Here is a 14,146-nt window from a genome sequence, read left to right on the forward strand (position 1 = left end):
AATTGGAAGATTGTAAGACACTCTTACGGAAATATTGAAGGCAATGGTCCATCATTCTTATATGTAGCAAAATTTCTCTTTTAAAGTCTTTCCAGCGATCTCAACGAAAAGTCAAGAATGCCATAGAAAACCAATGCGAACGCTTTTGATGATTGAAAAAAAAACGTGAATCGAAAAAAAATGCGACAGCCGTCTGGTGATATGTGGATATATTGATTGTTATCGTGAAACCTTACATTGTATAAAAAAACTGCGTTCACAAACGGTTTCCCGCTGAAATATCCTTTTGTCCAGAATTGCTGGGTATGACAACTGGGCGCAAAAAAAACGCAACACAGCGCTCTTTTGTGTATATTCTTCTCTGTTCCATGAAATGCGCTGTAGTTATGAGAGTCAAAAACCAACCCGCCAAACAAATAGTATTGCAGCGGTCTATTCTGTATTTGCTTCTCTTTTCTGCCGAATGCAGTGTAGTTATGAAAGCCAGAAACCGACTTGCCCAATAAATTGTATTTTGGGCCTTCAGGAACCTTGATCCCCTGGTTTCAATCGCCTCTTACGATTCTATTACGGGAAAGTAGCTATAGAAAGAGCAGTTAAATACGACAAGCGATAACATGTATCTCTGCTCCTGACCCCAGCATTTGACGGGAAGACGAAGCTAACGCTCGACATGGACGAAGTGATGGCGAACTCGGCGTTTTACTTGATTGCTGGGTGAGTACATATGCGCGCTTTGCTTATGTCAGCTGCAACTGTCGCGGCACATGTGTCGCATTCTTTACTTTTATATTTTGTGCCATTATGGATCGCATTGTTGCATGTTACTGCCAGTTAATGACCCATGCTAGAGTGGCGATGCAAAAGGTACTAAGGTAAAATTCTACTCGCTTTCGCAAATTACGTCCTCCAGTCATGCACCGGCATTTGAGCATCAGAGCTTCTTTGAAGCTAGCCGTAGTAAGCCATCAGCTTTTCGTGAAAATGGAGAATTACGAGATTTGCCTTTTATAGCCGAAGCGAAAATTTGATATTATAGTGTACTCAAGCTAGTTCTCCAGCCATTAATGTTCCTCAGCAGCTGCATTTGGTGTTACAAAGCATGTGAGTTATTTCCATGAAAATAAAGATAAAAGTATCCTCTGGCATGGGATAACAAAAACCGTGTTTTGCACCACGCTTACCTGCTTGTCTTACGACTGCGGATCAATATCGGTTTATGGCAACCATAACAATTAAAGCTGAAGACGCCGCAACTTACAGGTTTCATGGAGAAGTTATAACCAGGAAGGAAAATTTACACCAGTTTTAACAATTGTCAAATTCTGCAATAGCCAGGATAACGCGTTTTATCTCAAAGGTAAACATTTCCTCGTGAATCGTTGCCAGGGACACATGTTCTGACCAGATACCAAGAGTAGAGTCCGGGTTATTCCCAGTTTAAACAAATGGATGTTGGGAAGCAGGGCTTTTACAACTATCTGTAGCCGATAGCTCTGAGAACACAATAGGAGTCCCACTTGTCGTGACCCGGAGTCGTCTCATATCAGACGTGTCCTTAATATTTTAGCGAAAGCATGGTCGTTAACGTTCGCAAGCGAAGAAAACGAGCTCCTAGCAGTATTTACTTTGTCTTGTCACCGTTTTCTGCACAGCATGGAAGCTAGCCCCAACACGATGGGTCTCGCTCTACACCTCATTGCGCGCCACCCGGAGATTCAAGACAAACTGCAGGCGGAGATCTCGCAGGTTCTCAAGAGAGATGTGAGTAAGGAAAAAATTGGTGCTTTGGCCTGACGAGAGCTGCCCAAAGTTTAATCACTACTATACTATTAAAGTACGCATCTACTAGCCCCGTTAGTTCGTGATCGAGTACCTGTGCCCCAGGACGCGGGTTCATTCTTGCAATCTGTTTCGATGGAGGCGGAATTCAATGCGGCCATGTCCTGTACAAATGTGAGAGCCCGTTAAAAAATCTCGGGTAGTCGAAATTAGTCCGGAGTCCTAAACTACGGCGTTCCTCATAGTCCGTGTGTCGCATTCTGACGTTCACTCCACATACCTTACCATACGTCATCAACACTGCATGCCTTCCTGAAACATGCAAGCTGAAGTCAAGTGGCACTGCCCCGTTGATATTAAACTTCCGCAGGGCCCACTGCAACTCAAACTTGTCTCCTAGAGTGAGTGAGACTTGTAAGAAGGCTGACGCCTGATAACGCACCCCGCTCGGCTTTCCCGCATATGAAAACGGCGCTCTTGAATGAACCAAGATTTCATAAGCACATTGAGTACCACAAGACTTTACGGCTCACAAACGCAATGGAGATAAAACAGCTATTAATAATTACAGACACTACATTCTCTACACGACCAACGGAAAATAATCTAATCTACATCTTCATATTGCGCTCCGTTGTTATTAAAGAAATTGTCGCTGACAATTGTTGACATCCTGCCTCAGCGACATTCTGGCGACGCCTCGATGGCTGGCAACAGACCGATTTCACAAGCAGTTGCGCAAAGCAACCGCCGCCGCGATGCACCCTGGGAGTTGTGGTACTCCGGTCGCTGAGCGCGCCTACAGAGCATACGCTTCTCCGCTACACGCATTCAGGTTGTATGTGAAAAGATGGCTTCCTCTGATCACCGCCATAAGCTGTGAAAGGTGCATCAAGCAGACGGCACCGCACTCCATGTAGCCAGGAAAAGAATAGCCCGGTAATGGAGTGTGTAGAAGCCGTTCAGAGAGGCAGCTGGCGAAGCTCAGCTTTTCGCGTTGAGCTTTGGCATAGCGCAAATATTCATTTTCTTAGCTTAGCTCTACATGAAAAGCGCTTTTTTAGTTGCCGTCAAGTTATGCTGAATGAGCCTAAATTGTAGGACAGTTCGCGGTCGGTTGCAACCTCGCGCTGCTTCTTGAAGCTGCCTTGCCACATTCTGTGCGGTACTAAGCTGCGGGGGTAGTATATTAAAGTTTTAGTGCCATTTTGCCACAAGACGTGAGCACTTCCTGCGGGTGTTGCCTGCTCATAACTTATGCTCCGAAACTCGCGAAAATGTTTTTTTTTTGTGCAATGATAACAGCAGCCGGGCAAGAAAGGTGTCATTTTAAATATTTAGACAAGGGTTTGCTAATATGAAACATTCCTAATGTTTTCTAGCACATGCACCTTTCACAATGCGTAAATATACTGGCCTTTTTGCAGCGTGCTATTCTGTCGCAATATGAACGGCTCCTTGCACAATACTTCCCATTGCACAAAAAATTATTTCCTGCCGGGAAACGGCACCATTGCGGCGCAGCCAAGCATGGTCAGGCCAACACTGATACAGGAAATGGTTGCACGGCAGCTGCTTTGACAGCTAACGTAAAACTATAAAATTAAAAACGAAAGTAGTTCTCCGCAAAAAGCAGTTCTGAAATGAATTTAAAAGCTACATTACTAATCACTATCCATTCCAAACGCAGCAAACTCAAAATTTCGTCTAATCTGCCTTTCTCATTTAGCGCATAGCACACGTGCTTCTCGCAGGAATTTTTAAAGAAAGCGGCACACCTTACACCTACTGCCTAGTCTACTTTTATTATTGTTAAACCGCAAAACACAGGAGCTGACTTCTTAGCATTTTTTATAGTTTATTCATCTACGCCACACGTATTACAAAAGCTCGCCTAAAGCAGACTGGTGCACATGAAGTTTCAAGTAGCCTACGCTGAACAGTAGTCCCACATAAATTACATTTTCATTTTTCAGAATTTTATGTCAGGTCCACCAATCTTATCACATGGCGGACGGTTGGCACTCAATTCATCATAGATGTTTGTCGGTGCATCGCTTACGCGCTGCCCTGTCTTTTTCCTTATATAGCGGGCTTCTAACAACACCCTCGCCTTCGAGTTCTTGCTTCTGCCCCAAGTATTCCCTTTGTCAAATTGTGTCCCGCAATTCACACACGCGAACCTGGTCACCCAAATTCGCGTATTTATACTCAATATTGTGCAATCGCTCGCGTTGCTCCAAAAGTGATGGTCAGAGACCACAAAGCAGAGCGAATAAAATCGAGAAACGGAGAAGATTTGAAAGAGCTAAGAAGGAAAAAGTAAAAGAAAAGGCACAGTTCTAGGCGAGGTCGAAAGATAAACGGCGGTGTCTTGTCACAGAAGTTTTTCCCATAGGCAACACACGTAGCTGCATAGATAAGCAAGCCTTCCATTTCCTTATCCTTCAAAACTTTTAGTTTTTGGAGCGTATCCTGTAGGTTTCTGAAGCAGCACATATCATGCAAGCATTCTTTTATGTGCTCGTTTGTTTGTATACAGGTTTCGAGATGTCTGTGCACTGAAGAATATTTTAGTATTGTATTCTCAAATTTCAATGAAATTCGTGGTTTCATTAATTTTGCTACCACTGAAGTGTCTCTTTTCTCCTCTCAGTTCTCGGTAATGAGTTTGGCTCATTTCTTTTTTTAATATTCTTCTGTGGGATATATGATAGTTTATTTTGTTTCGTTGACTGAATGTAATGTGACGCATTTACTATTTGTTTTACTAGCCGGATTGTTGTGATGGTGGCTTTTGTGGGCCAGCTAATTGTTCTTTTCATTGCTTTTATCTTTTCTTTCAACGCGCGCATGCACACACCCTGTAACAAGCCCTCCCTTCGCTATGAAAGTATCGCCAGAAGCACTGTGAATTATGGGGTTTAACGTCCCTACACGACACGTCGAATATGGCGGACACTGTACTGGAGAGCTCCAGATTAACTTCAGAACTCTATCTGATGTTCTTTAACGTGCCACGCTCACATCGCACAGCACACAAGCGTTTTCCCATTTCGCCTCCATCGAAATACGGCCACCCGCAGTATTGAATATATGAATAAATAAATAAAAAATCCGAAAATATACGGCTATCTATGTCAGAATTGCACGCAGGTTTGCTCAGAGGTTTGGCGCAAATCATCCAAAGACTTGGGCAGTCTATGAAACTGTCTCGTTGTTTCCAGCTTCATTGATTTTCTAGGCTTTCTCTCAAATGTCCTACATATTCCGGCAATTATGACCTTATTTACTGCCGTAGAAAAGCAGCGAAAGCCTTTGTAGACGAGCAACACAATTAACTTTAAACTTTTAGACGTGTCTTACTGAGTTTCAGCACTAAAAAATTTCTTTCCATGTTCATAAGAATATTACTTTTTGTAGCATTCTATTTACGTCCAAAATCTTATTGTTAGAATATCACTCGCCCGGGTTCGAACCCGACCGCGGCGGCTGCGTTTTTATGGAGGAAAAACGCTAAGGCGCCCGTGTGCTGTGCGATGTCAGTGCACGTTAAAGATCCCCAGGTGGTCGAAATTATTCCGGAGCCCTCCACTACGGCACCTCTTCTTCCTTTCTTCTTTCACTCCCTCCTTTATCCCTTCCCTTACGGCGCGGTTCAGGTGTCCAACGATATATGAGACAGATACTGCGCCATTTCCTTTCCACCAAAAAACCAATTATTATTATTAATATCACTCGACCTAAGGAAACTCAGTTTCGCCATGGCTACGTTCATTTGAGCCTTGTCGATAAGAAGCATAGAAAAGGCGATTAAATCTTTTAGTTTCGCTGAAGTTACCGCAGAAAAAAAATTCAAAGGGCAACTCTGACGCACATCCTATGGGACTGCACAAAATTCCCTGACGAGGCTTCTAAAAGCATAACGATTCCGCCGCGACTCGTGGCTGCGGCGGAATGCTCTGACCGTGACGTGCAAACCTGGGCCGTACAGCAGGTCTCGGCGGCTCTTGAGCGACAAAGGCCTCAGATCCTTCGCTGAGTTGCCGCCTGGGCCCCCGTCACGGCGCCATTAGGTCATGATGCCATTAGGCCATGACGTAAATAAAGTTGTTCCTCCTCCTCAGCTGGGCTTCATGTCAAGGTGCATCAAGCTGTACGGAAATAAATACCATTGTGTGAAAGCCAGTTTACCACTTCGGTTACGCATATTTCTCTCCTGGTAAACGAAGATGTGGTTTCTCTGTGCCCGCACGTTGTTATTTTGCAGGGGAAGTTCACGCAAAAGAACGTGACAGAGATGACCTACCTGGACATGGTTCTGAACGAAAGCATGAGGTTCTACACAGGAGTAGTTGGGTGAGTTTTAACAGTAATGCAACTTAAACTTCGCAGTCCTGCCTTTTATGAAACAGATCAACTAAACAGAATGTTTTATGATGCTGCAAGACCAATATCAATATACCGTCCTTAAGAAAGCGCGGAAATTATTGATTGCTAATTTATAAGTGGCACTCCCGGTGCTTTTAAACCTACTTAGATGCCAGTGGCTTTTATCGTGTAAGGTTAAGATAACAGCCGTTCAACAATGAAGTGACCCTATCAGTAGTAGAAACCCGAACACAGTTTCGCATTGTAGCTGCCTCGTCAGTGAGATATGACAAGCTACGTCGAGCTGTCTTTCATGTATAGAGATGTATATCGCTGCGATGGCCGAGTAGTTGTGGATCCGCCTCGCATGCGGGAGGCGCGGGGTTCGATCCCCAGTGCCGCCGGGTGCCATGGCGCTCTTTGGCCTCAGATGCCCTTGCGCCATAAAAATTCATCATCATCATATATAGAGATGTACAGGGGTGATCAAAAGTTACCTGACCACACGGTCTGATTTTCAACGGTATATCCTGGAACTTAAGATGCCGATAAAACTATCAGGGTTCTCAGAAGTTAGAACGATACTTGTTCTACCCTCTACAGATATTCTGAGCTTGGAGGGTGTCGTAAGTGCCCGCCTATACAGCTCAAAAACCGACCATAGGGCCTGAGAACTTTTTACCACCCCTCTACATGCCTTGCTTCGCCCAACAATAGCCATGATTATTTTTGCCGGTAGCAGGACGAGTACTCACGGATGTCAGTAGCTCCTTCACTTCAACAAAAATGAGAAAATAGTACTAACCATGCATTTGGCCACGTGGACACTTCAATAATAGTGCCAAAGAGACCTATTTATTCTCTTTAATGGTCTTATATTTAGTAGCGCCAAACATCTTTATTGTTCTGGTTGTGATTAATGTACTGCGGTCCCGAGCATTAACATTGAAAAAAAAAAACGCGATGCAGGATTATGAAAAATTTTGTCAGCAATAGAAGCGAAGACGATGAAAAAGTTTGAGAGCTTGCGTTCTACACCTCTTCGATTTGATAATGTTGCATCTATAACGAAGGTTGGAAAGCAGATTTTCGCAGTAGAGGGATTATGCGGACAAGTAACAGGCGGAATAGTTTATTAGCGGGACAAAATGAACGGGCTGTGAAAGGGGTCGAGTCTGAGGTAGAATATTGCAAGGAAAGTATATATATTTTAAATATGGCCGCCGTTTCCTCCACCACAGGTGCCATGTTATAGGGAATAATTTGCGAAGTACTAGAAAGTGAATTGAACTCTCCCAATATTCAACCAGTGGTAAAATAATGCGTTGACTAAAGAACTTCGGAAGCAAGTCTGATGTGGGCGCCATTGGAGTGCATTATGGCGGACGCCCGTTCCCCAAGCTTGAACTTCTAGACTTACTATAGTATTCCTCCTTGAAACACAATGCAGTTTCGTGAGCAGGCAACCTGAAGCAGACTACGAAGTTAAGGGTCTGAAGATTCCCCGAGGTGTAAGCGTCATGGCTGCAGTTTCGTGTCTCCACAAAGACCCAGAACTGTGGCCCGAGCCAGAAAAGTTTGACCCAGAAAGGTAAGGCCAAAATTTTTTAGTAGCTTTTATGTGCCGAGAATCTGTGAAGAAATATTTTCGAAAATGTTTTGTTTATTCATATCCTTACTCCTAGCAGGCCTCTCAATAATAAGTAGTTCACTGGGAAATATCAGAAACTAAATTTCCAAAAAGATAATACTTGTCGAAAGGTTTTATAAGAATGTGAAGTCCAGAATAAATATATCATTACCTTTTAAGATCATACCAAAGTTGTCAAGATATATTTCAAAAGTTCACATGAATATTCACAAAATCTTTGCGTTCGTTGTCATCCAAGCAGTTCTTCTTGCATGACCCTACTCTATCTTTGGTGCTATGAATCTCTATGCTTTGAAGACATGGAGGAATCGCGTTCTTGCAAACTTTAGTTAATTAAATCGCTGGGAAATACACATTTGAATAAAAATTAAAATATTCTGCAAGTTAACCGACAGAAACTTGGCATTGATTTCGCCACTTGCCGCAGAAAGTGGATTTAAACATACAACCAACCCGTCGCGGTGGCTCAGTGGTTAGGGCGCTCGACTACTGATCCGGAGTTCCCGCGTTCGAACCCGACCGCGGCGGCTGCGTTTTTATGGAGGAAAAACGCTAAGGCGCCCGTGTACTGTGCGATGTCAGTGCACGTTAAAGATCCCCAGGTGGTCGAAATTATTCCGGAGCCCTCCACTACGGCACCTCTTCTTCCTTTCTTCTTTCACTCCCTCCTTTATCCCTTTCCTTACGGCGCGGTTCAGGTGTCCAACGATATATGAGATAGATACTGCACCATTTCCTTTCCCCAAAAGACCAATTAAATTTAAAAAAAAGCATGCAACCAAATTTCAGGGGCTCTTCAGAGCGCTCCTGTTTTTACGGAATTCTTGGAAGCGTGACTTCGTAGATGCAGTCAACACTCACTGATCTCCTGTAGCATTTAGACTGCAGAACGTTTGCGCTTTAAAAATAAAAGCCGTAAATGAAAGGCGCCCACTCTCATTTACACAGGGTTAGACGAGGATATACATAGCGCACAATATTAATGTGGCTTCGGCGTTTGGCTGCTGATCCCAAGGTTGCGGGTTCGATCCCGGCCGCGGCGACCGTAAAAAGAAAGAAACGAAATACAAAAACGCATGTGTGCTGTGTGGTGAGAGCGCACGTTAAAGAACTTCAAGTGGCCAAAGCTGATCCCAAGCCCTCCCCTACGGCGTCCCTTACAGCCCATGGGCAACTTTTGGACTGTAAAGCCCCTAATTTACAATTTACAAAGTTAGCAGGAAGCATGAAGGTGAAGCATCAGACACGTAGTAGAGCCGAATCAGTGGCCCAGGTACGAGTGAAACGCACGGTGCAGCAGGGTGCGTCAGGCCTATGGCATTCTTTCCTCCGCTATAGCTGTTTAGAACGTAATGCTAGAAACCCAGAAACTTTGCTGGTCGTTAGCTTTCGCTGCATATGATCTGCCGACGAACAGTATATGAGAGCCTTAGTTTGCATAAAAATTTCCTGCGCTATGGATACCCACAATAGCTTATTATAAAGCCCACTACAACAATGTAACCATAGGATCTAAGTAATTTATTTATTTATATTAATGCCTTCGGTGTACGAATGCATTACAGAGGGGAGTGGGAGGACATACATTGTATAAAACAGTGCGTAGATAGCGTAGTGACCGGTGTAATACGGAAAAACGAGAGAAAAAAGAAAGAATAACTGCGAGAATTAGCGAGGCAGAAAAAACCTTGAAAAATATTATGACAGCTAAAACAAATTCAAGGAAAATTAACAAAAATTTATGGAGAGAGATTACATACGGTAGTCTTTAAAGTAATAAAGTGATTATTGTCGGCTACATATTCATCGGACTCATATTTTGAAAACAATGGAGCACTTTTCCAGAAATTACTCTTAAATGGGTGTACCTTGTGTTAGCAAACCATACACATTCATGTTTTGAACTTAGATGCCTTGAACAGTCTTTTATTTTGCGTTTGCTTGTGAAACTTGCCAAGGCTAAAACTAACCCTTTAAGCCACTGCAGAAGTAATGCCGCGTAAGTACTTGTCAAAAGTTCATTAACAAGCCTTCGTAGTTTAAAGTAATTACAATGAAACCATACTTTTTAACAAAATAACTTAGTGCAGCTACGAGTTCTCGCCGGCTTCTAACAGAGACCTCCTTGCCTCAAAGGAAAAATTGTGTGCGAGCGGAGGTAACCAACTACTTTTCAGCGTGTGCGATACCTTTCCTGACACGACAATGGCTCCAACAAAGTCCTTCATTCTTCACCACTACAGTGTTCAAGTCACAATCAACAGATATTACGGATGCATGAAACACATTCAGGCCAAAATCGGCGATGCGCTACACAGCCTTTGAATTGGTATTGAAGCTGGGATTGTCGTGCGGAGATAAAGATTTCCTTTCTAGTGGCTTTGCACCGAAGCTTCGTGTGTTTGGTTTATCCTTTTCTTGCGATGTTGCAGCAAGCTTGGTTGTGCTTTCGATTTCTGCTAAATCCTCCTACGAGGCCGTTCTGGCCCCATAAAATAGCAAAGACGTGGCCCGTTCATGATCGCCTTGAATGCCCATTTGCTGTGGTATATTCTTATCTCGGGCCTACGTTGCTGTAACAGTGATTAACCTCTGTACCTGCTGTATCAATTTTCATCATGAGTGATGGTGCTCGCCTGAGGGAAACTAGTTTGCCATTTTCCTTCTCTTTTCCTCAAATCATATTCTCGCACCCATTCGCCTATCCTCTATCTTGATTTCCCTAACCCTGCATTATTAAGTGGATTATGCTTTGCATTTTTGAAATTACACAGCCAGTTAGACCTCTGTGGAGGCCTTCTTTAGTGGGAGATAAAGTGCTTGTCATTCTATAAAAAACCCCGTTTTGTCGCATGTCCTTGCAGTCCCATCTGCGTGGACGTTACTGTGTTGTAGCATGCCACGGGAAAATATTGAATTTAGGTGTTTTTCGTGAAATGATAGAAGGTGCCTTTGATGCAAGGCCTCGCAATACATTTTCTCAATGTAAAAAAATAATACCAGGCCCGCATAGCAGGAAGCACCAAGAAATACGCTAAAAAATAACATTCAACATCAAGTGTTATTCGGCATTTCCATTTGATTAGAAAAAGATATTGCCGGTGTAACACTGACTATTCGTTCCAAACTTTTAATGTGTTGCACAGTAGGTAATATTTACCTATGAACCACGAAATTCAGGTGAGAATATCGTGTTTACAAATTTCTTTGTTAGCGTGCTCGAGGCTGGCGCAGCCACTGAATACCTCAAAATTGTTGGAAAAGATTTTTGTTCTGCAGCCGGTATAATACGGCTGCGGCTGCTACAGCTGGTGAAGATTATAACCAGCCAATTCCCCTGCGAAAGCGCTGCAAAGAAGTACTGTGGTCTAAATATATAATCTTGCAGACTCAGAAAAACAAGTACGGTTTTTTTCTCAGCAGCAGCTAAGGCATCTAGTTTTGGAGCACTCCTAACTACCATATTTCCTGACTTCCAGCTATTACAGTTAGTCTCATAGACGTAAGTTGCCTGTTGTTGTTATGCATATAATCTCGCAAAGACAGCGTATCAGAATTCCGTGTCCAATTATTGTGCTCTTTTCTCCGATATCGCCATGCGCAGGTTCAATCCGGAGAACAAACACCTCATTCACCCTGCCAGCTTCCAGCCTTTCGGCAAAGGACCACGGGAGTGCCTCGGCAAAAATTTCGCTCTTCTTGAGATGAAACTCATCCTCGCCAAACTTCTGGCTAATTTCACATTCCACGTAGACGAGGAGCATCACAAGGTGAGGCAGGCCCGACCGGGATCATCACAGGTTATTAGAATGCAGCACCACCCGTTAAAAGAATTTCCGCGAATGGATTATAACAATTATCTAGCTTAAAGGAACAACTATTCAACAAGCAGCACTACTCCGTACCAGTACTCCATACTCGAAGCGATATGCAGGCAGTAACTAGGCATAAGATCACGGTCCAAGGGTGATTATCGAGTGCATTTTCGTTCACATGTTCTGTTTTCGTCATCTTGAGGCTCTTTTTTAAAAACGTATCTCCCTTTTGTTACAATAGCTGCTCATATATGGGCGTCGGTAAGGTGCACTTATTAGTGCGAAATTGATTAATATTTCTCACTTGTAAAAGACGGCTACAACTCAGCGCACCTTGTTAAAAGAATGCATTTGAGTACTGAAGCATGCAACGCCAATTTGCGCATAGTTCTCCGTCTACTGAAAAGCGCGATTCCGGTCGCGAAGACGGAATGTGCATTCATTCTCTTAATTTCAGGACATCATCGAGCTGCCATCGGCATTCATCGCCAGCTTTGTCCCAAGTGGCATTTGGATGAATCTCAAGAAAACTCCAGTGTGACACAATTGCTTATGTCATCAAGCACATTCAGCCTGCCGCAAACTACCCTGCAAGATATCTTTGCTAAACGTTTATTACGCGAGGTAACTATAGAAATGCAGCCCTGTTTTAAATCACAGTGAAATGGGAAGACTTCGAAGAACGTTCATAATCATCTCGAATTTGTCTCAATAAAGCTTCACCTACGGCCGCTCAACCTATGTGTCGTTATATTCTGTTTTGCAAAGTCTTCGCCTGGGTATGCAGTGGCTCTCGCGAACGCAATTAATTTCCCGTGGCTGGGACTCCCAGCACTGACCCAGACGCCGATGGAAAACAAAAATGGGGCGTCTGTTTTTCTTCATTAAATAGGCCTAAACCAAGTGGCTGAAGTGAAGGGAACTGCCGATGTGGAGGAGGTCGTCTGGCGTCCTCTTCATCCTTAACGTTTGGTGGACCCGAGGTCTAGTCTGCAAGAAAGTGGCCAGTAGGTTTCGCTTCTCCTAAGCGATTCAGGACAGCCCCCCAGAGACAAAGCCAGAAGCCCGATGTCAGAAGCCGGATCAATGTGTTCTCGCAGTGTGGCCGGCCGCTGCATGCTTGGAGATAGAAGCGTTTCCTCTTGGACGGCGTAGAAGGCCGTGCAATACAGTAGATCTTTCACCTGTCTCTCCGGATGGGCATGCTGGGAACTTAAAGGAAGGACAAAAGGAGATTGGCGATTTTTGTCGAAAAGGTAAGGTTTCAGATTTTTTGTCTTTTCCGTTCCTGGACTTCTAAAGAATATATTTCGCAAGATTTCATTCAGCTGTCCTGTGCATAACGAGATATTCTTGTTTAGTCTAATGCAGTAGACGGACTCATGTCCTTTCGGTCCGGCAAAATGAGGCGCGAACAGCATTTGCAAAGCGCTCACGCGGAACGCTGAGTGGGCGTGGCGTGGCGTTCTCGTTCCCATTAAAAATATCGCTCTTCGCCACTTTCTAATGCGTGTATTCTCTTTTACCAAGAGCGCGGCTATATAGTGGCAGCGATAAAGTATACAAACATAAAATTCTATACGTAGTTACGTCTCATTGACTACAAAAACGAGATTAGAGCTACGTTTGGAGGAAACGCCAGCATGTGGCCAACCATGCCCAAGATAACTTTTTCCCGCCATTACGTTTGGTCGTCATTGCCCTTAGATATCTTCTGATAACCTTACCACTTCGAATATTGATTTTTCATTCTGACAATGTTATAAACGCAGCATGCAGACTCTCGGTGTATTAGGCACGTGGAAAACAGCACTGTAATTTAAACAGTGACAAGCGGTTCACCATTTGGATCGAGCTATCTCAGTGTTCGCCTGTAATTTGCCCAGCTATAACGGCACACTGCAGTTTTATCGTCCTATGGTGTTCCCTCATCGTCGGTTCTCCTAGCATTAACTTGTGACATCGGCGACATTCCGGACGTTTTATTCTCTCTCGCGGCTATCAAGAACGAAATAAAGCGGTTTTCACCCAGCACGGTTTATCGTTCGTTCATAAGGAATAAGTGTTGATTCGCGCTCTGTGCGCAAATGCTCCCTCTCTCATAACGAGTTTTTCACAGCGCCGCCGTAGCTCCTGTATGGGATGCACTTTGCCGGTCGCCTTGAAGGGTCCCTGAAAAAGGGTGTTTGAAGTTGGCGATAAAATGCTCGCATTACGTAGAGTACAGGCCAACGAGCGTTCATGCCGCGTACAAGACCTCAAAAGCGAGCCGATAATTTACAATCGAATTTTAAAAACTTCCGCAACCGCGCCAAGCGGCGACCTGCGGTGCTAGGCTTTCGCCTGAATCCGCGCTCGTTACGTCAGCATCCATGCCCGGTACGTCATGTAGCGCTCGTTACGTCCGGCAGAGGGGGCGAGTGTGAAAGGCCGGTGGAGGAGCGCCGACATTTCAGCTTTCAAGTGACGACAAGAAAAGGAAAGGCGCGAAGACTCGAAAATTCAAATTTTGACTACTGGTAACTCA

At 44.0% G+C, this 14,146-nt stretch overlaps 1 protein-coding gene across 1 annotated transcript in view; it reads left to right on the plus strand.

Annotated features, from left to right (window-relative positions):
- Positions 1–12,356, plus strand: part of LOC144118870 (cytochrome P450 3A24-like) — a 28,072-nt gene extending 15,716 nt beyond the window's left edge. Inside the window, exons 9-14 of the mRNA XM_077651656.1 lie at positions 642–717; positions 1,656–1,764; positions 6,053–6,141; positions 7,604–7,744; positions 11,409–11,574; positions 12,077–12,356. Coding sequence (XP_077507782.1) covers positions 642–717; positions 1,656–1,764; positions 6,053–6,141; positions 7,604–7,744; positions 11,409–11,574; positions 12,077–12,160 — 665 coding nt within the window. The 3' untranslated portion in view covers positions 12,161–12,356. The remainder of the gene's footprint in view (positions 1–641; positions 718–1,655; positions 1,765–6,052; positions 6,142–7,603; positions 7,745–11,408; positions 11,575–12,076) is intronic.
- The last annotated feature ends 1,790 nt before the right edge of the window (positions 12,357–14,146 follow it).

This window comes from Amblyomma americanum, chromosome 2 (genome assembly GCF_052857255.1).
Source record: "Amblyomma americanum isolate KBUSLIRL-KWMA chromosome 2, ASM5285725v1, whole genome shotgun sequence".
NCBI lineage: Eukaryota > Metazoa > Arthropoda > Arachnida > Ixodida > Ixodidae > Amblyomma > Amblyomma americanum.